General features: G+C 35.7%; 2 protein-coding genes and 1 pseudogene across 4 annotated transcripts; 1 reads left to right on the forward strand and 2 right to left on the reverse strand.

Moving 5' to 3' along the window:
• Positions 1 to 9,230: 9,230 nt before the first annotated feature.
• Positions 9,231 to 14,602, reverse strand: LOC142624947 (protein NRT1/ PTR FAMILY 4.5-like; annotated as a pseudogene).
• A 3,822-nt stretch (positions 14,603 to 18,424) lies between these two features.
• Positions 18,425 to 18,769, forward strand: LOC142624948 (uncharacterized). Its single transcript, XM_075798668.1, has one exon. The coding sequence runs from the start codon at positions 18,425 to 18,427 to the stop codon at positions 18,767 to 18,769; it is 345 nt and encodes a 114-aa protein (XP_075654783.1).
• Positions 18,770 to 23,162: 4,393 nt separating this feature from the next.
• On the reverse strand, positions 23,163 to 26,108 carry LOC142623217 (F-box/kelch-repeat protein At1g16250). Of its 3 annotated transcripts, none has more exons than XM_075796615.1 (4): positions 25,976 to 26,108; positions 25,780 to 25,883; positions 24,252 to 24,827; positions 23,163 to 23,889 (listed from the first exon to the last, which is right to left on the reverse strand). In XM_075796615.1, coding segments are annotated over exons 2-4 (1,146 nt in total). In that variant the 5' UTR covers positions 25,782 to 25,883; positions 25,976 to 26,108; the 3' UTR covers positions 23,163 to 23,321. The 3 variants fall into 3 exon arrangements, with proteins under 3 accessions (XP_075652730.1, XP_075652728.1, XP_075652729.1); XM_075796613.1 differs by having other exon boundaries at positions 23,163 to 23,898; XM_075796614.1 differs by having other exon boundaries at positions 23,163 to 23,898; positions 26,065 to 26,088.
• Positions 26,109 to 27,223: the final 1,115 nt, after the last annotated feature.

A 27,223-nucleotide genomic window follows, 5' to 3' on the forward strand; every position in this document is an offset into this window, starting at 1 on the left:
TGAGAAATTTAAAAATATATAAAGGAAATCAAAAAAAAAAAAATTAGAAGACAATGATTGGAGGAGATAAAAAATTGAACTAAAAAGACAGTGGTTAAAGAAGATGAAAGGTTGAACAAAGTAAAAATTGCAAAAACTAAAAAATAAGAAAGGATGCTAATGACATGGCACAAAGGGAGCTTTATATATATATATATATATATATATATATATATATATATATATATATATATATATATATATATATATTATAACCAGATGTCAATATGTTCAATGTCAAAACTTTAACAATATTAGGATCATCCAAAGCAAGAGTAAGATCAGGATAACAATCAAAGTAAACAAGACCATCATACAAAGAAGCAGTAATCATACCAAGAATGCTATCATTAAACCTTTTAAATCTAGCATCTCTTAGGAACATGAGAATAGAAGCATTAATACATTTTCTAGTCAATGATTCAACAGCAACTTGAACAAGACCAATATGCAAATATTTGAGTTTCTTAGTCATAAAATCATTAATATTTTTTCTGGAAAACAAGCAACATTTTTCATGAGTTTTAGAGATAGAAGAAGTTTGTTCAACAGTTCTAACCTTGTATTCAGAGAAAGACATAATCTCAGTCCAACTAAGCTGATAAACAAGCTTAGAAGAGACTTTAGGAATATTCCATTTTCGGAAATTTGGGTACTCACTTTCTTCTACAGTGTGATCTTCTTCATTCACAATATCAGGAGGACAGGAGCTAACAGAGGAGTTAGATCTCCACATCCTTTTTATAACTATCCTAGTTATAACACTCAATTATCATGTTTTTCTCACAACCGTTGCATTTTGTAACATATACCGTAACCAACCCTATTCCTCTCATCCCCTCACACTCTCTTGGCTTCACGGGCTTTACTGTTTGGATCTGGGACTTCACTTTACGACTACGGTGGCGCCAACGACAATAAGAAGGGGACATGACAACAAAGTATCACAAGTTCGGGTAAACACAATCAGAACACAAAGAACACAACAACACCATTAGCGGCCAAAGAAAGAATGGCTCTGATACCATAAAGGGGGAAGGACGACAGCGCAGAAGGCAGAAGCACAGCAATAAGATAATAATTCAAAGTAAATGTATTTGAAAGTAAGGCGGTAGAACCAGCCAAGCAGTTATATCAAAATATATCAAAAGGTATTGAAAACAATTGTGTTATTGAAAGTAATTCAAAACACTTACAACAGTAGCAGCAGCAGCAGTAGTTACAACATTACAATAGTCAACAGGATAAGGTACAGGGCTTGAGTTACAAGCTTTGTAGAAATATTACAATAGGAGAATAGTGAGAAGATTCTCTTGTTAGAAGAAAATCCTAGAAGGAAGTTCTAAAGAGAGTTCTGATTTGCAACAAGGGACAACCCCCCCTATATAGGTAAATAAAGCAGTGAATAGTAACAATGAATAGTGACTTTTTCACTATTCATATCAAGGTCCATGAGGGATAGCAAGAGCGCAACATCCAGAAGCTTTATCAAAAGAATCCGGCCTTATCAGATTGGCTTTTGTGCCGAAAGTAGTTTGGCATTTTATGCCGAAAGCAACATTAGTATTAGTGAAAGCAGCAGGTAAGCAATGGTGAATACTTTAACTTGGGTAAATATTGTAGCAGTATCGGCCGTTGTGCAAGCTAGACAAATATTGAGAATAGCAGCATCAATTGATCAGAAGAGCATCAATTAGGGCCCTTATGCAGGCCAGAAAAATAGTAAATCAGTACCAAGCATTAGCCGTTGTGCAGGCTAGAAAAATAATGGGCATCAATCAGTAGAAGGAGCAACAGATGGATAACCATCATAGGGATCTCGTGCAGGATAGGGATCCCATAGGGGATCATCATTACACTCATGTTCATGATAAATGGCATACTGGTTGCAGAAGCCACAATATAGCAATGGTTCATATACAGGATCTCTTGTGAGGAATATCCTTGGGTCATCATGATCTGTCATTTGGAGATGACGGACAGCAAAAGCATAAGGTTTATTTATAAAAACATAAATTCTATCTGTACAACCTTCGAAGTGGTAGTCTTTCCACAGTTCTTGGGTGACATCTAGAATTTGATTATTGAAATAACTTCTCCAACATTCAGCAAGGGCATATGGACGTTTGTAGGAAATGTAAGTATTTCCTTCATACCATTGTCCCTGGTGGGTATATCCATTAATGAGAATAAGATGTTTTGAGGGTTGGACATTCATCCAATTATCTTTTTCTCACTTTGGGAGAGTGCTCCAACATCTAATAGATACAAAAAGACTTTCACTTTTTTGAACAGCCTTTCGTATAATATCAAGGAATTGGTTGACTTGGTCATGACCTGTCAACTTTATAAGTCTGATAAAGCCAGATTCAAACATCTGAGAAAGCCAAGAAAGATCATAATCCGAACCATCTTCATAATTAATCAAGAGGCCATGGAAAGGGTGATTCATTTCATGTACTCTAAGACTATTCCCAAAGTATTTTTCCCATGTTGTCTTCATGTGGGCACTAGTAGGATCATTTAGATCAATGAGATTAGGAGTGATTGTAACAAGAGTTTTGAAGTATTTGAACCAAAGATGAAGATCTCTGGTCATAGCCTTGCTTTCAAAAATACAAGATTGTACTTCTGTAGGCAAGTTAGCAATAGCACCTCTTAGCAAAGATTGGGTCTTAAGACTCAATCTAGCATAATCAGTACCCATTATAGTCTTTTTATCCATTGAATAGATTTCCTCTTTGCCAAAGAGTTGACTAATGAGGGTTGCAATATTTGGGTCAGTAGGATGGCTCCTATGAAACTCATTTTGAGAAGCAAAGTTAACAAGGTAACTAGCATAAGTTTCATTTTGGGTAGTAAGGTCAGCAATGTGACTTATGCAAGCCTCATTTTGGGCAGTAAGGTTAACAAGATGGATTTCAAGTGCTTGAATGGTTTTTTGAAATAGGGTGTGCCGATTTAAATTAAAAGCAGCTTGGAGGTTATCAAGAATAAATTTAATGGAGTTTGGTAATTCACTATAGGTTTCATTATGGAATTGCAATGATCTGGACAAGACTTCCTGCAAAGCAATTACTATGTCACCATTGGAATATGTCACCTCTGCTGGGACAAATTCCTGAAGGGATGCTGCATTACTAGGTTTCACCCTAGAAGATGCGCCTTCATGCATTATAAAAGGTTGTCCCGTTGGGAGCCTTTTCATCTTGAGGATAGCCCTGTGCAGGTGTTTTCCCCTTGTTCCTCTTCTCTGCCGAAGAAGTCATAATATTCCACTTATAAGTGGGATTAATAATGTTTTCTTTATCCTACCAGGGGAGAGAGAAGACATTAAAATAGGTGGTAATGGTTAATGGCTCACGAGGCATTTTAACAGGATGAGAGTAAATATTATTAATAAAAATCTGTTGAAAATCATTTACCAAAAACCATAATATAGTAATAATATGATTTAGTTGTGCAATATAGACTGCAGAATGGGAGTGACAAATTTTGAAAGTATTTACAACAGGGATGGCAAGACAACGTAGAATTTTGACATGAGTCTTGGATTGTTTAAGGAAGGTGTGGATATCAGACCAAGGAGGAAGATTACTTTGTATCTCATCAATATCTTTGATATGAGGCAAATCAGCAATGTGTCTCTTCCTATTCCAGAAAGCATTGTACGAAATATCATTCATTAGAATTTTCTGAAAATTATCAATCTTGGATTGCAATAATTTATCAGACAATTGTTCAGCAATTTTCTTATATCTAACTTCTTGTTTAAGGAAGTTAAGATGTTTAACTTGGCATGAATCAGATTCAAAGCATCACTATTATCAATTTCAAACTTTGGGCAAAATTTGAATTTTACTTTCTGTCCAAAAGGATCAGTAGTAGTTCCATCATCTTCAACAAAGAAAGGGTACAAAGTAGCAATGAAAGGAAGTCCAAGAATAACCTTATCAGTCATATTTTTCACAAGCACAGAGGGTATATTAAAGCAAACATTATCATGACAAACATGAGCATGGTTCAATTCATATTTAATCTTCATTTGTGTACCATTAGCAGAAACCAATCTTTCAATTGATTTTTCAAAATATTTTGAAGGAATCAGGCCTTCATGAATACAGCTCACATCAGCACCAGAATCAATCATAACAACAGTGTTGAAAGCATAATCATGTGAAACGACAATTTTGACTCTAATAAACCATTTTGGAGGCATCACATGTTTAACAAGGGCGATTTGGTTATCAATCAAAATATTACCAGAAGCATCATTAGAAGGAGGAGCTCGTTGATAGGATCAATCTCCATCTTCTTGCTCATCATGATCATTATCAGACTGATGTTTATCTAGATTTTTATCAACCTTGAGTAACCATAATATTTGTTTTAAATTAACATTATCATTTTCAACATTTTTTACATCCTTTTTTAATTGAATTATTTCTTGTTTAACAACAGTAATTTCATGTTGAAGATCATTAACAGTTAATTCTTTGGTTTTCTTTTTATTAAATCTTTCCAAAATTTCTTCAAAACTTATTTTTTATTTAAGTTTTTTAATAATTTTATCTCTTGTTAAGTTTTGTTTGAACTTATCAAGAAATTATTTTTGCAAAACAGGGTTTTCAATTTTACTTATCAAAGTTAATAGCAAGTTATCTTGTTCTTCTTCTTTACATTAACAGATTTGATAACATTACAACATGAATCTCTGCAACCAAGTTTAACATTAGGAGAACTAGAAGTTTCACTATAAGAGTGATAAGCAGAATTAGATGAGGAGGAGAAATCCTCTTCAAAAGAAAAAGTCAAAACAGTAGATTCAAGAATCTGAAACAGTTCATTTTTGTCATTATCATTAATGTTTAATAAGTTCAATTTATTCTTCAGTTTACCAGGCTTTTGGTTGCAGTCTTACTGAAATTGCCAAATTTGCCACAGTTAAAGTATTTACCTTTACCTGATCTCTGTTTATCATGTTTTTTAAAAGCAGATTTGTTTTTAGCATAAAAATCATTAGGCTTAACAAAGTTGGTTATGTATCTTATATGTTTTTTATGGCTATGATTTTTGTAAACTTTATCACGTTTACTTTTTCCTTTTTGCTTGGAAGGGGCAATAGGAGGTAAACCATATTGTTCACAGAAATTACCTATTTCATATTTAGCTTTTTTCTTATTGTTCATTTTTTGTTTTTAACAATTTTTCATCATTACACATGTTGATTCCAAGTTTTTTAATAGTATTGAAAATATCACCATAAGTTAAATTATCATAGTCAATAGAATCATTTTTACCAATTAATTCTTGTTTTACTTTATGAGCAAAGATAGGAGGCAGACCATCAATAAACCTCTCTTTCCAATAAGGTTTCGTGGAATCTTTCCAAAGCATGACTCTGGAAATGAAAACATCTTGGTACCATCTGTAATCAGACATAGTAGGGCATCTCAAATTGTTCAAATAATCAGAAATTCGAGATGAAACATTAGATGGAGTACCAACAAAATGTTTGAGAATAGTATAGACCAAGGTATTAACAACATCAAGACTACCTCGTCCAATACTTTCATAAAAAATAAGCATACCTTTATTATTTTTTTTAACAGAATGTTTAATAGACTCTCTGGATTCTTCTGTGAGATGTGAATCTCACCATCCTCGAAGAGTACCAGAAAAACCAGTAACAAGCAAGTCAACAATATCAGAGTGATCAAGATCATCATGGTTATTCATGTATGCAGTAGCAACCATAGACATATGAGCCATTTTGTTAACAATTTCTTGTTCAGACAAGCCATCAATATTCCATTCATAAAGCTTTTCAGTAGAAACAGAGAATTGGGTTTGAAAAAATATTTCTTCAAACTGCATATCAGGAGGAGTAGGTTTTGAATACCAGTTTTTTTTGTAAAAGACATGGGTTTAGATTTTCCAACAAATCTTTTAGCTTCTGGTATACCATCATCAAAAACATTTTTGTAAGAAACAGAAGATAATGAGTCAGAATCCGTGTTTCCATTAGAAACAATTTCTTTCTCATTTCTTGAAATAGCACAAGCAGTACTTCTAAAAGTAGAAGTATCCTCAGTTTTTACTTTCAAATCAGCAAGCATTTTTTAAACCTTTTCAAGAGTTTTACTCTAAGAGGTTTTGAAATTCAATTTTTCTCTTTGACTGGATAAGTCAATCAAAGGTTTCTCAGGTTTTGAAACAGCAGTTTTTTCAACAATCTTTTCTTCGATACGGTCAAGCTGTTGACCAATAATATGCAAGGACTCATTAGCAAAATTGTTTTGTTCAATAATAGCAGAAACAAGGGTTTTATCATTAGTAATTTTGAAAGGGGAGGCTTTCACCTCAGTATTTTGGCAATTTATCAAAATAGTTTCAAGCGGAGGATGACTAGACCGAACAATGGTTTTGTCTTCCTTAACAAAATTTGATTTTCTTATTACGTTCAAATGATTAGTATGAAATTCATCTTTTGAAACATAATAATTTTCAAGGTAATCAAAAAATAGAATGTGTTTTCCCAATTGCTTCATTTTTTCTTTCCATCTCCTTTTTACTCTATCTTTTTCAGACTGAGCAAAAGTACTTTGGTAATACTTTCCTTTGCTTCTATTTTTTGCAGAAATAAATTCATTATATAAAGCAATCATATCAATCTCAAAGTTTTGATTCACAAGATTTAAAACTCTTAATTAACTTTGGTAAATAGGGGTTTCAATAGGTGGAAAATCAGATCTAGAAGGAGCATTAGATTTTGCATCATCTTCTTCTTCATTAGCAATCCTGCTAATATTAGAGGAAGGATAAGATTTTGTTGAATAAAAAGTAGTGCTAACTTGGGAGTTATTGCTTACAATTCGTTTTAGCTTTAAGTCAATAGGTTTTTAAAAATTCTTTTTCAAAAACTCATCATGATCTCTTTTAAAAAAACTTTCAGATCCAGCAAACGAATGTCTTCCTTCGTTGATTCTTAAGAGTTTGGTATCACCAAAACATATTTTAACAGTTCCATCAAGATATTCTTGAATATGAGTAAGATCAAGTTCATCAAAAACTTGTTTAACAGGTGGTGATTCTCGTTCCAAAATCCATTCTTTGGGAAGAGTAATATCTTGCCATTGAATCATTTTGGGGACTTGAATCTTAGCATCAGGGGTTGAACATTGGATTAGCATAGTTTTACTAGCAGGATCACGCCTTTTAGAACAAGGACTCAACTGAGAATCAAGCAATCGGTAATAAATGCGGTAAATAAGAGCAAAAGGTTTACTACCTTCATCCATATCATAACCAGATGTCAATATGTTCAATGTCAAAGCTTTAACAATATTAGGATCATCCAAAACAAGAGCAAGATCAGGATAACAATCAAAGTAAACAGGATCATCATTCAAAGAAGCAGTAGTCATACCAGGAATGCTATCATTAAACCTTTTAAATCTAGCATCTCTTAGGCACATGAGAATAGAAGCATTAATACCTTTTCTAGTCAATGGTTTAACAGCAACTTGAATAAGACCAATATGCAAATATTTGAGTTTCTTAGTCATAAAATCATTAATATTTTTTCTAGAAAACAAGCAACATTTTTCATGAGTTTTAGAGAAAGAAAAAGTTTGTTCAACAGTTCTAACTTTGTATTCAGAGAAAGACATAATCTCAGTCCAACTAAGCTGATAAACAGACTTAGAAGAGACTTTAGGAATATTCTATTTTCGAAAATCAGGGTACTCACTTTCTTCTACAGTGTGATTTTCTTCATTCACAATATCAGGAGGACAGGAGCTAACAAAGGAGTTGGATCTCCACATTCTTTCTGTGACTATCCTAGTTATAACACTCAATTATCATGTTTTTCTCACAACCGTTGCATTTCGTAACACATACCGTAACCAACCCTATTCCTCTTATGCCCTCACACTCTCCTGGCTTCACGAACCTTACTGTTCGGATATGGGACTTCACTTTACGACTATGGTGGCGCCAATGACGGTTAGAAGGGGACACGACAACAAAGTATCACAAGTTTGGGTAGACACAGTTAGAACACAAAGAACACAACAACACCATTAGCGGCCAAGGAAAGAATGGCTCTGATACCATAAAGGGGGAAGGACGATAGCGCAGAAGGCGGAAGCACAACAATAAGATAATAATTAAAAGTAAATGTAATTGAAAGTAAGGCGGTAGAACCAGCCAAGCAATTATATCAAAAGGTATTGAAAACAGTTGTGTTATTGAAAGTAACACAAAGTATCACAAGTTCAAGTAGACACGCATATATATATATATATATATATATATATATATATATATGTATGTATGTATGTATGTATGTATGTATGTATGTATGTATGTATGTATGTATGTATGTATGTATGTATGTATGTATGTATGTATGTATGTATGTATGTATGTATGTATGGGGGATTCTAGCATTTTACCATCTTTTTTTAAAATATTTGGCAATACGACCATATTTTGAAACTATTTAGGTTCGTGCCATTGTTTGGAAACTCGATTTTAACAAAATCGAGTTTCAATCAGAAACTCGATTGGCTTAAAATTGAGTTATGCCAAATGAAACTTAAAAATAAAACAAAAATAAAAAAAACTTGCATGGAACTCAAGTTCCATACCTATAGTAGCGTTTTTTTAGTGCTATAACGGCGTTTTTTATGGAACTCGAGTTCCATGCAAGTAGTGTAAATTTTTTTTTTTAAAGTTTAATCACCCCATACATATAACTGCGTTCAGGGAGTCTATAGCGGTGTTTTTTATGGAACTCGAGCTTCTAGAACTCGAGTTCCATGCAAGTTTTTTTTTTTTTTTTTAAAGTTTCATTTGGCATAACTCGAGTTCCATGCAATCAAGTTTTTTGATTGAAACTAGATTTTATTAAAATCGAGTTTCAAAACAGGAGCACAAACCTATATAGTTTCAAAATAGGGGCATATTGCCAAATATTTTACTCAATAGGGGCAAAAGGCCAGAGTCTCCTATATGTATGTATGTATGTATGTATGTATGGACATTGTTTGTGGTTTTAGATTATTCATTGATTTTTTTTCTCCAAAAAAATAATTATTCATTGATTTTATTGTTTAGGTATAAATATCTAAATTAATGTAGGTGAATATGTAAATGCAAAGTTATATATAAAGTTAAAATCATCAAAGTTGAATGTGTAAACTCTCTCTCTCTCTCTCTCTCTCTCTCTCTCTCTCTCTCTCTCTCTATATATATATATATATATTCAAAAAAAATTAGGAATAAAAAATAAATAAGAAAAAAAAATGATTCTATCACAAATGACATGACGGATAAAATAGTGCAACATAAACGTAGCAATAATAAATATTATACTTCAGTTTTTAGATATATATAAATTTTGAAATGCAAGCTACAAATTCTCCTCTCCGTATGTTGGATTCCAAAATGGGAGGAAGGTTGTACAAATTAGACATAATTACGACATGGTCCATTTCTAATTACTTCTACTACTCATCATGAAGTGGGACAAACATGCCATTACCTGTAGAGATAGTATATAGGTACGGAGTAATTTCTTATGCAAACTTTCCCGCGCTTTTGCGGTGGTCAGTCTAATTGCCTAAACTTACTTAACACCATTCTGCTTCTCTTCATGTTCTTCGTTTGTGGACACGTCTTGGTTTTTGAGTGTCAAGTTTACACTAGCAGAGAAAGATGGATTTACGCCACTAACTTGGCTTGCATTCAATAGCTTTACTTCATCAATTGGAACATCCTTTTTATACTTGTACCATTTAGCCCAAAACGCATAATTGACGAAATTAAGCACGCTAAGAATTGCCAAGAACCAGTAGAAGAGTTCCAGTTGGTTCTTATTCATGTCAATCCCATCCAACCACCCTGTCTTGCTCTTACTGGCCTTCCTTGTGACCACACCAATGAGCTCAACGAATGCTGAGCTCAAGAAGTAGCCAATTGACAAAGAGAGCCAAGAGAAGGAAGTAGAAAGTGATCTCATTCCAGTAGGAGCCTCCTTATAGAAAAACTCCATCAACCCCACGAGTGTGAACATATCCGCAATTCCAAAGATAGCATAATGAAAAGATAACCAAAAGAGGCTAATTTGATAATTGTGGTGGACGGATTCGTACTTCCTTTTCACTTCTATGATAGCTGCAATAGTCATTGAAAGTGCGGAGAGGACTAGTCCAACCCCGACTCTCTGCAAGTGAGTTATGCCATTGGGGTGGCCAGTGATTTTACTCAAGATTGGCACAAAGGCAAATTCATAGACCGGTATTAGGAGGGACATGAACACTAAAGGAATCACCGGAATTGAGGCTGGTGAGATGGAAAAACCGCAAATGCGTGTGTTCATGATGGTTCCTTGTTGGACCGAAAAGGTCTGCAACTGAGCTAAACATGTGTTCATGAGGATAGTGCTTAAGAGGATAGGCATCATCCTCGTCAAAATCTTCACTTCTTCCATTTGCGTTACAGTACAGACTCTCCATTTTCCTGCCTTCATGCCATTTGGGAGAACAGCTGCCTTGTCTAGTAATCTAATCAAACATATAAATATGTTAGATCATCAATTATACATTGGCACTAAGTTAAATGTCATAAAGGTGTATCAAATTTAATATCAAGTTTCTTAACAATTGCCAAGAACCCGCCTGAATTGGTTGCTGTGGGAGATGAGCTTTCCATGTGAAACAGACTCATAATCCTTTGACTCATATAATTCATTCTTGTTGGGTACATCTATCCTCCAGTTCTTCACAGCCACCACCAAAACCTGTAATTGATTATCTCAAATGAGTCCTATACAAACTTCAATAACGAATTAGCTGGCTAGAGAGAGAGACCTATAAGACCCTCAACAAGGGACTTTCTCCTGGCACCCGAACGCGATAAAATGGTTTTCCTAATGCTACAGCGACAAGACCAGAAAACGCACAGGACATAGAGATGGCAAAACCTATGTACCATCCAACATTTGTGCTGACATACACTACAAATGTTACCCCAACGGTAGCACCAATTGTAATGCTAAGCAAAAACCAATTGAAGAAGGTGGCTATGTGCTTGCGTTCTTCAGGATTCTCGTAGTCAAACTGATCAGCACCTAAAGCGGGTATAGAGCCTCTGATTCCACCTCCTCCAAGAGCCGCCAAGCCTAGTGAAGCATAAAACAGCAAAGTTTTTGTGCCATGGATACAGGTTGACTTCTCACAAGCTTCAGGTTGCAGTTTAGGATAACGGGATTGAATCATAAGCAAAACATATCCCTGAAAGTAGAACACCCCAAATTACTAAGGATTGATGCCATTGCAAACTTCTGCTTAAATTTATCATTTTTCTATCCCCTTTACCATCCAAAGTAAAAATAATGAAAGTCAGGTTATCTTCTTGGCTTCTTGGAACAAACACTAACAATATTTATGTTGTCATTTATAGATCGTCAAAAAAATTATATCCATACCTGGACTGATTTAGTTTCTCATAAATCTAATAAATATTGGAACCAATTATCTGGAATTGTTTTAAATTGTGATTGATTCAAGATTGAACAAAAAAATCCCAAACTCTAATGAATTGATTTCACAATCTGTTAGAGTGGACCAAACCAATTCCATGTGATTTTTGTATTCCATTTACATTATTTCTTCTCACGTGTACTTCTATATATTTTTTAGAAGGGTTAGAATATCTATTTTTGAGAACTATAGCAACTAAAACCTCTACCCCGCCCCAAAAGAACTTTGTACTTGGGTAGATAACACTTGAACTAAGATGTTTGATGGTACCAATTGCCATGTGACTTGCCTAAATGATTTAAAAGATCATGTAATTTAATACACGTCGATGATTTTATGAACCGTCTCATAATGAGTTGAAGGAGATTCCTCCAAAGAAAACTGTCTTTAAATTTTCAGAAGACTTAATAGTTGAGTACTCCTCAACTTCAAGCGTCCATGTGGATGTGGTCTCACTCATCATCAATTCAAGAATTTTATCAAACAATAAGTCTAAGGTTACGTTTGGTTGGGTGTAAAATATTTTTTGAGTGTAAAATAATTTCATGTGAAAATATTTTCAAAAAAGGAAAATATTTTTAAGTGTTTGGTGGCATTTAAAAAAATACTTTGGAAAATATTTTCAGGTGTTTGGTAACATTCTGAAAATGCAAATGTTTTACTGATTTTTCACATTTTCTCAGCCATTTTCTCACATTCTAAACAAATTTTATAATAGAAAATTACAATCCATCAACTTCTAAACAAACAAAAATCAAAACAACACCATGGCCAAATCATTCGGTCAAACTGAGAGAGGGAGGTGAGACAGGGAGGAGGAAGAGAGAGATCAGTGGGTCATCGATCTCGCCCGGTGTGAGCTCGACGACGCGAGATCGGGCCTCGATCTCGCCCTGCGCGAGCTCGACGGCGGGGCTTTGGGTTGAGGACGACAATCTTGGCTTCACCGACATGATCTGACCGATTCGGCGATCTCCCTCTAGCTCTCTCTCTCTCTTTTCTGGTGTGGGTCGTTGCTCTCTCCCTCTCCTTCTCTGTTTTCCAACGGAAAATTCTATTTGAAGGTAAAATAGAAATGGAAGTGATTTTCAGTCTGAGAAGGGGTATTTTACGGTCAATGGGAAGTGATTTTCAGTTTGACCAAATTTTCAATTGTTGCCAAACACCCACAAATGCGTAAAATATTTTCTGGAACTCATTTATTGTCCAACCAAACGCAACCTAACAGCACAACATTTTTCTGAAAATAATTCGCAACTACTAATGTATTATATTGTGATTAGTGCATAATAAAAGTGATTTTAATGATGTATCCAAATGAAAGTCATGTTGCTCCAACTATATCAGGTCATGTCAGCAATAAAGCATTAAGCAAGGAGTGAATGCTTGTTTCTACGTGAGAAGTAAACTTTACCAGTACTTCAATGGAACCGAAGAGTAGACCAGTATTGAGACGAGTCATATAGGCATCAGAGACGAACCCTCCAACGAGGGTAAGCAAGAATGCTGTTCCCAAGTAGTTTGTGGTGGTGGTTGCAGAGCCAGAGAAGTCATAGTGCATGACGTTAAGGAAATATAAAACCATGCTAGCCATGTTAGCCACAAAGCCTACGTTATCCAGTATCATCATTGCTGCAACATATACAGTAACGTTAATTAGCTATGTCCAACATGTTAGTTTCATTTTACTAAGATTTGTTTGAGATAATGGTTATGTAGTGTGTTTACCATAGATGAAATAGGTGGCTTTAAATCCTCCTTGTCTCGGATTCTTCATGGATTGGTAATCATTGACACGAACTTCATCGTTCAACCCCTACAAGTTTTAATAAACAATTTGAGAAAGAAACAACACCATGTAATTTGAGAAAGAGCCCCCACATTGTGGTCAAAGAGTATCACTCGGGGCCTCGTTATACTAAGAACTGGAAGGACAAGGCTAAAGTCTATGTTTAAGACAAAAATGTTCAAAAAAAAAAAAAAACCCGCCATATTTATATAAACTTCTACAAAGATCAAAACGGGAGAGCATACTAAAAACATTAATTAAAATAAATGAATAAAAAAAAACAGAAAAAAGAAAGGAGAAACTCTTTGTGTTTATAAATCAAAACGAATTTAAAATAAATAAATAAATAAAAAGACCTCAAAAGTCCAACTTATGTTCAAGTTTCCTCATTCAAATATCTTGTACTTTTTATAAATACAATAATTGAACTTATGATACGATTGTTCAATAATAATTATTTTTTATCATCAAACTCAAATACTAATTAATTTTGGTGGAGATGGAATTCGAAACACAGGCCTTTATTCAACAAAAAGGACTTCATCCGTTAAGCTAATTGGATGTGCACACTTTGTGTTGATTATATCAAGAATTATTGACTTTGGGCTGGCTGGGATACAAAACCTCTACTAAAACAAAGCAAGAAACTGGAAAAATTATCTCCAAAGTTCTAGAAAGTATTATAGCCTTTTCTCAATTAAAACTCCAAAAGTAAGACTGATATTAATTACCATGGCTGAGGAGGTTGGTAGTGAATGTTGGCCCTAGAGAGTAGAGACTAAGAGGGGAGAAGATAAGCAGTGTGTGGAAATGGCGAGGGTAGTAGTCATCTATATAGTAACGAAAATTATTTTGTTAGTATATGTTGGATTCAGAGGATTGCGGCTGCGTGCATTTCAGCTTTTTTTTTTTTTTAGCCGAAGTTGTTGACTTTTTTCCCGTGAACACTGCACCCGTGCACTGTTTATGAAACTTACAAATTTTACTTTTTAGCAATTTTTTCATTAAAAATTGGGTTTTACAACATTATTCACACATTTAAAATTATTTTGCTACAGTATTTTCAGTTTTCAGCTGTATCTAAACGGACCCTTAATCACATAAAATGGAACGTGACCCTCCCAACTCACTGGAAACATACAAAAAGCAGACCTTGTGCATTTGATACCAAATATGCAAAAGCCAATTGACCGGCCTGAGGATCCAACAACAGGCCAATCATCATTAAATAGAAGTGTGACACTAAATAATACAATATGATTGCCGATAGTGCCGTTTCAAACATGTGACGTGGAACTATTAGTACTTAGGGTGAGTTTAGTTCAGATTTTTGAAATTAGACTTTTTTGAAAAAGTGGGTTTTTTTTTTTTAATAAGTTAAGTATTTGGCTAACACTTATAAAAGTAGTGGTTTAAGTGATAAATTACCAAAAAGAACAATATATATATAAAAGAGTTTATTTTATTTTTAAATCAACTACTTCATAATACTTACTCAAAAAAAATACTTAATAATAATAATAAATATATTATTGTCATAATTATTTGTTTTTAGTATTACTATTATTGGAATTATTTTAATAATGTTAGTTTTTGTTAGCATCAATTATTTGTTATTCTAAAAATTTTGAACCGAGTATGTTATCTGTCTTACTTTAATAATGTTATCTATTTTTAATAATATCAATATCACTATTTTAATAATGTTTTTGTCTTATTGAATATGGTGTTGTTTGTTCTGGCAACTGGCATGATGGTCTGAAGGAGTTTCAAAAGGTAAAGTTGGGTTTTTAATAAAACAAGTGGGTAATTTAGTAATTGAACTAACAATTCCTAAAAGTTGAAGTTGTTTTTTTGCAAAAGCTGGCCGAATGTCCTTCAGCTTTTTGGGGATCTTGCACTTTTTGAAAAAACAACTTTCTTGCTAAAGCAGCTTTTTAATACCCACCAAACACCTAGCATTCTGAACTTTGAATTAGAAAGTGTTTTTTGCCATCTGAAAATGCAAACAAACAGATACTTAGATTTAGATTCTCAAAAAAAAGAAGAAGATTAAGATGACAAAATGTCCCTATTGCATGATTGGTAAAACTAGAGTTCAATTGGCATATACGAGGTTAGATGAGTTCATGAGTTTTTAACATCTTTCGGAGTATGACATCTACTGAGCTCAAGATGCTCCATTTGCCTATTGCGATTCTGAACCTAACAAGTGCATCCAACAAAACATCGAAATCTCAGGTATGGCTTCCATTCAAACCCTCCCAAGTACAACGCGTTAGCAGAACATGGCAAAGACAAAATCACTTCCTTTTCTTCATCAAAATGAGCACAATTTCCATGATATCCGCGATATCTGTATCGTTATTACAACTTCATTCTTGCATAAATAAAACAGATAATTACCTCTGTTCAACCGTGTGTTGAACTTGAGAAGAGACATTGACAAGCTGAAAAGGAAGGAGGAATGCATGTGGAAGCAACGGGCAAGAACAACATGGTTGAAGGAGGGTGACCTGAATACTCGATATTTTCATTGTCGAGCTAGCCAAAGGAATAAAAGGAATTATTTCCTAGGCCTAGAAAATGAAGCTGGTACATGGTTGGAGGATGAAGCTTCAATGGGTAGGATCATTAAAAGTTATTTCCAAGACATGTTTACCACGTCCCAACCAGATGGGTTTGATGCTATTTTGAATGGGATAGAGCCAGCAGTAACAGTTGAGATGAATACAGCTCTTGATCGTGAATTTCAGGCAGAGGAAGTGGTCCATGCTCTTCGACAAATGGCACCTTTTACTGCCTCAGGGCCTGACGGTATGTCTCCTATTTTTTAAAAGACTTATTGGCACATAGTTGGTAAGGATGTCACCACTATAGTTCTTAATGCTTTAAATACTAGTGTGGTTCATGAGTCCTTAAACCCCACTTTCATATCTCTCATCCCAAAAATTAAGAACCCAAAAAAAGTCTCTGACTTTCGTCCGATTAGCCTTTGCAACGTGGTCTACAAATTGATTGCTAAGGTGTTGGTAAATCAGTTGAAAAAGATCTTATCAAACTTGGTCTTTGAATCCCAAAGTGCCTTCCTTTCTGGTAGATTAATTTCAGATAATGTTCTGGTTGCATTTGAAACATTGCACTATCTTAAGAGGAAAACCCAAGGTAAATTGGGGTTTATGGCACTAAAACTTGACATGAGTAAAGCGTATGACCGGGTTGAATGGGTCTTTTTGGAGAAAATTATGAAGAAATTGGGATTTTATGATAAATTGGTGAGTCTCATTATGTCTTGTTTGAATTTAGTCTCTTATGCTGTCTTACTCAATGAACAACCAGTGGGAAACATCAAACCATCTAGAGGGCTCCGACAAGGTGATCCTCTGTCTCCCTATTTATTTTTACTATGTGTCATGGGACTACAGAGTTTGTTAAAAAAAGCAGAGGCAAATGGGGATATCAGAGGTGTTTCTATTTGCAGAAATGGCCCTCGAGTTTCCCATTTATTTTTTGCTGATGACAGTGTCCTATTTTGTCGAGCAAAGGAGGAGGAGTGCCAAAAAATTCTTGATTTACTTTCAGTATATGAAAGAGGTTCGGGGCAAAAAATAAATAGAGACAAGACCAATATTTTCTTCAGCACCAACACACGGCCCGAAATGCAAACCCGATTCAAAATCTCCTAGGTGTGCCTGCTATACGCAAATATGAGAAATATTTGGGATTGCCAGCTCTGGTTGGGCGCGCAAAGAGACAAAGCTTTGCCTATATTAAAGAAAGGGTGTGGAGAAAATTGCAAGGTTGGAAGGAGAAGCTCTTCTCCCAAGCTGGGAAGGAAATTTTGATTAAGTCTATCATTCAGGTCATCCCTACATATACTATAAGTTGTTTCAAACTCCCTAAGGGGCTGATTAAGGAACTAGAAACGCTCACTAGGAAGTTTTGGTGGGGATATGATGGGACTAATAAAAAGGTGCACTGGATAAAATGGGAACGGCTTTGTGAGGATAAGGGGAAAGGAGGTTTGGGTTTTAAGGACATTGAGATATTCAATGATTCTATGTTGGCAAAGCAAGTGTAGCGTATGATAAATAACCCGAATTCCTTATGTCATAGAGTCTTTAAAGCTAGATTCTTGCCTGATTGCTCCATCCTTGAAGCTAAGGAATCCACCACTAGTTCCTATGCGTGGAAGAGCATTTTAAATGCTAGGGATGTAATTTGAAGAGGGATGATGTGGAGAATAGGGAATGGGAGCTCTGTCAGAATCAGAGAGGACAGATGGTTACCGGTGCATACTCATAGATCTGTGGTATCACCAGTACCTACCATTGACCCTGATACAAGAGTGGATAGGCTCATCAATGCTGAAACTGGAGAGTGGAAATGCTCTGAAATCCAACATTTGTTCCTACCCCATGAAGCAGCCATGATCTGTGGCATCCCTTTGAGTACTCGACTCCCACAGGATCGGATCATTTGGGGCCTCCCCCCCTCTGGTACTTTCACAACTAAGAGTGCATATAAGCTTTTAGTTTCCAATGTTTCAACTAATCATGCAGGTACCTCCTCATTGGCGCAACAAAGGAGTTTCTAGAAAGGTCTCTGGCAGCTGAGAGTTCCAAATAAGATAAAACATTTTGCCTGGCGAGCTTGTAACAGCTCCCTTCCAACTATGGTCAACCTCCAACGCAGGCATATTACTGGCGTGGATATGTGTGAAGAGTGCAAGGCCCAACCGGAGGACGAACTACACGCACTTTGGTCATGTTCGAAGCTTACAGAGGTGTGGAGCTCTCTGACATGGACCCAGCAGGCAGCCGATAGCTTCCAGGATTTGCTGGATCGGTTCATGCAGATTTCTGATGACTACAGGAAGGAGATCCTCATCATCACCACGTGGTCCCTGTGGAATCGCCGCAACGCCTCAAGACGTGGGCTGCCCACTCAACCTCTGCATAAGATCACCCAAATGGCAGGAAGTTTACTCTAAGAGTTCCTAGAAGCACAAGACCTCATCACAACTAGTCATGAGCCATCGCCGATGCAGCATTGGTGTCCACCTGAAGCCCACACCTTCAAGGCCAACATTGATGCTGCGGTGTTTAAGTCAGAAAACTTAGTGGGGTTGGGCATTGTGATTAGGGACTGGCGTGGGGAAGCTATCGGCGCTGTAACCATGCCAGTTAGCCTACCTCAGACGGTCGTGGAATTAGAAGCTATGGCATGTCGAAGAGCTGTGCAGTTGGCCAGGGAGATAGGCCTGTCACAGGTCATTTTTGAAGGTGATTCTTCAACAGTCATTAAAGCTATTTTGGAGGGGCCTACAGATGTTTTACCATATGGCCATGTCATTGAAGATATTTGCGTGCAAGCTATGGAATTTTAGCAAGCTGCGTTCACTTATGTCCCACGTAATTGTAATGTAGTTGCTGACGCCTTGGCTAAAAAAGCAAAATCATGTAGGAGTACTCAGGTTTGGCTTGACGAATTGCCTGAGGATTTAGCCCCACTAGCTTATTTTGATGTCCACTAATGTTTCTTTTTGGTGTATTATGAATAAAGGCCCAGCCCATTAGGCTGGTTTCTCAACAAAAAAAAAAAAAAAAAGTTCCTATCACTTCCTCAAACTAGGCCATATCTGAATTCAAGTGCTTCCATCAACCATGATGGTACAAAATCTTGGGGAAAAAAACTTAAAAGAAACTACCCATGTAGTAAATGATGGTGGAGGGTGCAAACGTATCAATGATACAAATTATGCAATCACGTGGCCAATGTTTGCCCCATCTTACAATTCTCATGAACAAAGAGATAATAATAATAATAACACATTTTATTATATAATTAAGTTTCTAAAGTTGCAACGAAAAATTATCCAAAAGTCCTCCCAAACCAATCCACTGGCACTTACATAAGCAGTTTTCAACAAAGTCATACTAACTACATATGATCATACTTGCTTGCCCAAAAGGAGAACTACTTGGCAGATATATCATAGAAACTGCTTAGCAAACATTGTTGTCAGTTATTATGAAGGTTTAATCGTATTATACCACATATCCAAGATTTGAATATTACCTTTTTTTTTTTTTTTTGAAAGTGAATATTACCTTTTATTTTCTTTTCAGCTAATGAAAATGTATTTGTTGAAATTTCATGTAGCATATCACCATTGTACTTTTACTTTACCCCCAAAGAAAAAAATAACAAAATTCAACAACTCTCTAAAACTTCAAACAAATTACCCATAAATCCACAGCATGGATATTGGATATTCACTCAGAAAGCCTAATTATAGCCATAGATCTACAGAATATAAACCACTAGCAATATGAACACCATGAGGGAAAAACAGTTCAGATGGGAAATGGGGGTTGAGTTCTCCATGGAGAAAATCAAGTTGGTTGAACTAAATATCTAAAGCATCTTCCACCTTAAGCAAATCAATTCTTGATAAAATTAATTCATTACATATCTAGAAAGCAGTGCTCTAATCAGCATATGAGTTTCATTTATCAGTAATATGATGTAGCTCATCATCCTCCATCACAGAAAAACAGAAAAGTGAGGCTGTATAAATTCAAACATCTGCAGGGATAAGACCCACCACATTTAGCAGTATAAATGTAGGAAATAATCCTCATACATGCAAAGCTATTAAGCAGTAAAATTATCATTATGGCATCATATATACACAGATTGGTATATAATTAATATATCTGGGTGGGCCTTATCATTAAATGTCATTTGTGAATTGCAACACATAAAATTTGATCATTAGTGCTTAGCATGATACAACCAATACAATTCTCTATTACCCAAAAAACAAAATAAAGAACAAGAATTGAAAATCATAAACATATGATTAAGGACAAACATATCTAAGCAATAAAGTTGCATGAATAACTGCATTAAAAGGATTGTTTCCCTAGGTTAATTTCACTCAACATAATTATCCCAGGAAACACGAAATGTAAGTCCAAACATAGGAAGGATGTGAGAAAACCAAATGTTTCAGTTGTAAGAAGGATTGCCAGGTGAAGAAAAATTAACTCACGAAATCTGAAAAAAAGTTATAGGGAGTCAAATCATCTACAGGTCAATGGAAATTATAGCAAAACTAAAGGGCAATCAAAACTATAACCACCATGCATTGATAATAATGCAGAATGTCTGCATCACAAGTGAGGAAGTTGACAACTAATGATCTATCATGCTTAGGAAAGATAAAAATCAAAGTGACAGGTAAGTTATTTATTGCTAGTCTTTTTATGGGGTTAGCACACAGCTAAATGTCAGCATTGTGTTTCAGGAAGACAATTGACAGTAAAAGTATCACTACTTCCATCCTTGCATACTGATTTATTTTCCACTCATAATACAATAACCTCCAAAGACAGAATCGCATGTTCTATATTTTCCACTCATTATACAATAACCTCCAAAGACAGAATCTTATATATACCAATTCATTACAAAACCATGTCACACTTGCAAAGCTCTAATATCTATAAACACGGAAGAATTATCCACTGAAAGATATTCTATAACTAAATGAATACAAATTCTGAACTAAAATAAGTGGAAGAGCTTATGAAACTGCCTTAAATGAATTCTTGAAACTGCAAAAATTGAGACTCTAGATTCAGTACAAAACAACTATTAGAAGGATAAGGCACAAATATAACACTATCTCCAATTATGGATGCTAAAGCAACCAAGGAATCTTGTTTTCCAATAGAAGATGAAAAGAATGACTATTGAACTCCATGCAGATAAACCAACACTAGTTTTATAACTAAGCTTTTTCTTGCAGTCTTTTTTTTTTTTTGATAAGTAAGAAGAGAATATTATTAATATAAGAATAGCGAGAAAAACACAGAGTTCACAGTAGTGAACAAAGGAAAAAAAGGAACAAATAGACTAAAGCAACCCTTAATCTATTCTAATAGACGAAAGAAAATCCATAAGGGTAGAACAATCCGAGAAACCCCAACATCAAGACCAATCAAAGAGGGTCCGCTGGCAAAGCTCTAATAACTGAACCACAGTTTTCCCCTCATCCTCAAAAAACCGCCGATTCCGTTCAGTCCAAATAATCCACATTAAATAGCCTGGAACCAAATTCCAAATATCAAAACTATGCTTCCCAAGCCAATGATACTAACAAAATAATAAGTCTACAACTGAACCTGACATGACCCAATCGATCCCAAACAACCGAAGCACACACATCTACAAAGAATGAGCTATCGGACAAAAAATTAACAAGTGATCCACAGATTCTGCATTACAACAGAACATAAAACAACGATTCGCCAAAGGGCGACCACGAAGCATAAGGTTATCCAAGGTTAGAATATGACCATGAGTTGCTGTCCACATGAAAAAAGCCACCCTTTTAGGAACCTTGACTTTCCAAATGCCCTTCCAAGGGAAAGTGGAAGGCGTTGCATTTTGAATCTTATGATAAAAAGACCAAGTATCAAACTTCCCACTTCCATTAAGGTCCCAACACAGCCTGTCACACCCTCCACCCCTAGGAATTTGGGTTTGGATGAAATGAAGAAGGGAGTAGGAAGCCGCTAACTCCTAATCATTGAATTCCCTATAAAATTTTAAACTCCACACTCTGTCATTATCACCCATTGGAGGGCTTAACACATCATGTGGTGGACTATCATTCTGCTCCAAGGCTCCTGATTGCAACAACCACAGTTATAACAAATGAATGGACTCCATAAGAAAAAAGTGCAACTAATCTTAGTAAATGTTTCCTCCATCTCAGTACAAATCTATTGTCGCTACCTGCATTGATTGTTCAACTGTCTCAAATTTCAGCAAGAAATGAAATGCAAAAGGGTAAACTTGAACTCAGCATCCCAAACAAGTATTCATTGTTTGAGCTTCAACCCCAAATCCCTATCAACAAGTAACTGGTAGTGCTAGATAAGCACAGAGTTTTTGACTTCATAATGGTTCTAATCCCTACATTTTTATTTTCCTATAATGAATATTTGTCTTTAATTGCCTTCTCTAACATAACAAAGACTGAGAAAATGATACAATTCATTAGCAAGTACTTTATCTTCACTAATAACTGAGAATGGTGTAGACATCTCAGTGTGGTTGGTCAAGACATGATTGGATATAAAAAAAGAACCAGAAAAGAGCATCAGGGGAAACTTTTTTCTGGGAAAGATTAAACCTATAACCAAGCCCATCTTATGAAGAAACCCGAGAAACTCAAGGCAAAAGAAAAGGTAAACCAGAGACAAATTACTTAAGAAAGATTAGAGGTGGACCTATATCTCCAACGTATTAAGCATCTAATAACATAATGGAGCATTTTTTTTAAGCAAATGACATATACATCACTCATAGGCTCCAATTCTTTCAGTCAAAGTCATTCAGACAATGAACTGTGGCATTTAAGTCTAACTAAGAGCACTTATGAAACTACGTTGTTTCAGTAAGAAGTCTTTTCTAGATTGCTTGTCAATTATGTGCTAGTCTTAGCAAACTCTTTCGTCAAAAAAATGGGGAGGAAATCCTACCACCTCTACTAAACACATGGAAGAGCACATGCATACCTACACTTTGTCTTCAAACACGGAAATCATGTCCATTTTAGCAGACAAAGCATAACAAAAATAGTGCACTTCTCAAAATCATTGGGTAAAGATAACAATAAAGCACTGGAAAAGGAAGTAACAGGAAGAGGTTGATTGAGAGAGATGAATAAATGTGCAATTACAGAGGAAAAATAACCTATGTAGTTTTTTAAGAAGAAAGCATTTTTATTAACTTAAAAAATACATATTCAAGAAGACAGGTTCTGAGAATTCACTTTAAAAGTACAACTCCACAAAAGCACAGTTAAGGCATTGTTAACTTCAGTTGAGTTCAGCAACAAATATTACATTACCTTGAGAAAACTAATATTTTTCTTCCAGGGATGCACATCCTACGATAGAACCATATGCTGACCCACACATGGGTCTAATTTCCCTCCATGTTAATGGCATGGCAGAAGGGTCACAAACTCTCACCAAACCCAACTTTACAATGTCAAACCTCCCAGCTCCTGATTCCTCCCACTTGAGAACCTTCCCTCCCACGATATACAATTCATGCCTTAATGAAGCAAACCCATAACCAAAGGCCTCCAATGGCCGGGGGTGGTCAGGGAGAATGACCGAAGGAACTGAACCCACATTATGCCACTCTCCTTTATCAGTGTACCTTGTTTTAATCAAGCTCTCACCCAAATCTACAACAGTATATACACGATCATCCCTTATCACCTGAGCTGCAAATTGCATTTCCCTTGAGAAAGGCCAGATGTCCTCTACTGTGCACCAATTTCTGTCTGCTGGACTTAGAACCTCAGAGGTTTTCTGGTCTGGCAGGCCCACCCGGTCACTCAGAACATAAAATTTGCCTTTATATGATAAGCCTAAGCAGTTCATCTGTGGATTGAGCATCGGTGGCAATTCCTCCCATCTGCAACTTCTGTTTGGTTATGACTAATATAGAACATTACAGAAGTAAAATAGCAAAAAAAATTTAATGAAGTTTATATTATTTGCTCTTTCTAATCAAATGAAGTAATTATGAACTACAATTTAAAAAAATAATAATGATGATGATGACGATCCTGCAGAAGAGGAAACTGCAATCTGTACATCATTCAACAATTTTTTGGGAAATTTTCTCATTTCTGAATGCATCAAATTGCTACAGAGGTGAGAATACACCTGAAAGAAATTACTAAAAAGATGCGAAGAAGAAATTGACAATTATTGATCAGCTACAGAATATGTTTAAAGAGCATGACATAGATAAAAATTTTCATCTAAACATACTTGTCTGTCAAGGGATCATAAACCTCAGCAAGTGCGAGCCCTCTGGTGCAGGATAAGTTGAATCCCCCAGCTACATAAACCTTACCAGAAATAACACTGCAAGCAAAATGAGACCGTGGTGTTCGCATGCTTGCTACTCTACTCCACTTTTTTCTGTATGGATCAAACTGCATAACCTCATTTGTTATAGAAGGCTTTTGATGGGGATATACGTGATCATGAAGCACATATGATCCACCAATCACCAAGAAACGATTGCAAACACTAACACATGAAAATCCAACATGTTTACGGTCATCATGGGTGGTTGGAATCTTGGGCAGAGGATGCCATATATCAGCTTCAGGATCATAGGCAACCCACTCATTGCTAGAGCATTCAGTAAGAACAAATAGCCAATTTCCACACCATCCTTCTCTAGCTTTAAAATTGGCAAAGTCAGAGCTCCGGATTAAATCTCTCCACTTTGTTGAGACAGTTTCAAGCACTCCATGGTGTCCATGGGACAACTTTGCTAAACATCTCAAAGCCAAGTCATCCGGCAATCCAGGAATGACACATTGATTCACAGGTTCCCTAAGGTGAAAGAAAATGAAAAGAAATGAGAGAAGAAAATTCCCAAATGGGGAAACACAGACACCAACAACAAAAAGAACAACCAAGCCTAAATTCCAAAATTTTTGGGGACAGCTATGCTATGGATCCTCAAAAAACTAGTCAAGGTTGGCCACATGTATTCTTTAATAACATTCAATTCTATTCAAAATCATACACACTTTTCAGTCTTCCTCTGCCTTTTTTCGTCCCCTCAACTTGAATCAACTCACTCTTTCTCACTAGCATATTAACAACAACAACAAAGCTTCAGTCCCAAAATTTTTGAGGTCAGCTATTGATCCTCAACAAATTACTGAAATTAGTTAGGGTCAGCCCAATATATTTCCTCCATTCTATTCTACTTGAAGCCATACTCAATGTTACTTCTTTAATTTCCTTAATTGACATGTCTTGTTTTTCTACTACCAATGTTTTTTTTTTTTTGGTCTTCCTCCACCTTTTTTTTGTTCCCACAACTTGAATCAACTCACTCGTTCAGACCAATTGAGATATTAAAATTGAAAGCTCATTGAGCTATGGAGGATAGTGTTTGGGAAAATGGTGGGGCCCATGGCATAAGTACTAGGAAAAAAAAAAGAAAAAAAAAAGAGTATTTTTATTACAAAAGGGTCTTCCATTCCAACATCAAAGTATCATCATTCATCAACAAATTATTATTTCTATGACAGTCATAAGTAAAGGGTTGTTGAGTTGACACCAACAAACTTGAGAGAAGCCATGTATTCCAGAAGAAGCACATGCATTCCCAAATTCAAATATTATAGAAGACATTATATAACATAAGCAACAGGTGGCTAAACCTCGTTTAAAACATCCTCGTTTCGAATGTTATAACAAATTGAGCAACTTAAAAATGAAAAGAAACAAATGGGTATTAGCAACAACAAAAAAAAAAAAATGATGATCTTACATGAACTATGTATGGGGATTGGTGGAGACTCATTCAACTCTGTTAACATGGAACAGTGACCTCCGAGGAATCACAGTTTGTGGCTGTCATGTCTGATTGAGCGTCTGCAACAAACAAACAAAAACCCTCCATAAATTACAGATTAAGAAAGTAGTTTAATGAATCAATTCGAAACCAGAAACCCTAAAACGCTCACCCTAATTGAATTTGAGATCACGATAATGATATATTATAGGATAATGCAAAGGGGAAAAAGGAAAAAGCACTTGGGAGAGAGATGCTTACGGCTATGGGGAAAGACTAGGAAAGAGAGAATTTATGGTCACGTTTGGCGTGTGTGATTAAACACTTTACACGTATTTCGACACATTTTTCACCAGAATGTATTTTTAAAAAAATTTAAAAACGGTCGTTTAAAATCATATATCAAACGAGGCCCTATATTCTATGGGTTTTACAGGTAAACCAATTTTTTTTTTGGGACAGATAAATCATTTTAGAAAATATTTTTATTAAAAAAATGAATATATATATATATTTTTTTTTTACAGTGTTTTCAATTTCTTAAAACATGCCCTAAAGTTTATTTATTTCCGAGATGGTTTCAAATTTCAATTTGAAACCCTTTTTTCCTTTTCTCTTTTTCTTTAGAAAAAATCTTTTTTTTTTTTAAATTGGGTTCTTTGAGACTATAGCTGTGGGGGGTAAAAGGACCCAGAGCTGGGCGTATTGCCTTCTGTAGCATGGAGGCCGACTCTACGAATTAAACTCTACAAATTGGCCCATACGCCGGGAATGAGGATCCGAGGGTACAGCCGAGAACGAGCTTCTCCGCGGACAAATCCAAGAGAACTCAAAACTTCATTACGAAGGTCAAGGTATAACTCTGGAAAGACTAATAGTTAAAAGAGGATACCCTGAACCTTCTAGATGTACCAGTGTTAGAGAAAATATCAAGTGCAAAGGCTGCCACTTCCGCATTAAAGGCTCTGCATCTACCTCCCTGGCCGCATTAATGGGGAAGTGACCCCTGAACAGTAGGGCTGAAACTTCTAGTCACTGTCCAAAAAGCATCAGGGAAGGAAGTATTTAAGGGGGGTGAAGGCGAAAGAGAGGGGGGTCGGTAACTAAGAAAGAAATTAAGAATTGTAACATTTAAAGAAAGAAAGAGAAATAACACAGAAGTAGTCCTCGGCTCACGTCCGAGGAGGTCTATTTGCAATTATCGTTTATTATTTACAAGTGTTTGTAATTTTTAGTCTGTCATCGAAGTTCTCGGTACTTCTAACCTGGGTTTTCAGCCCACTCTACAAATTTCATTGTTTAAGGCTCGGTGGGCCTGAGCCGTAGTTGTTTTTGGGTCCAGGGTGCAATTGTGCACTTACAATTGGCGCCGTCTGGGAATCTGGTACGGAAGGAGTTGGGGATACTATGGCGGGCTTGG

Source organism: Castanea sativa, chromosome 2, assembly GCF_040712315.1.
Source record: "Castanea sativa cultivar Marrone di Chiusa Pesio chromosome 2, ASM4071231v1".
NCBI lineage: Eukaryota > Viridiplantae > Streptophyta > Magnoliopsida > Fagales > Fagaceae > Castanea > Castanea sativa.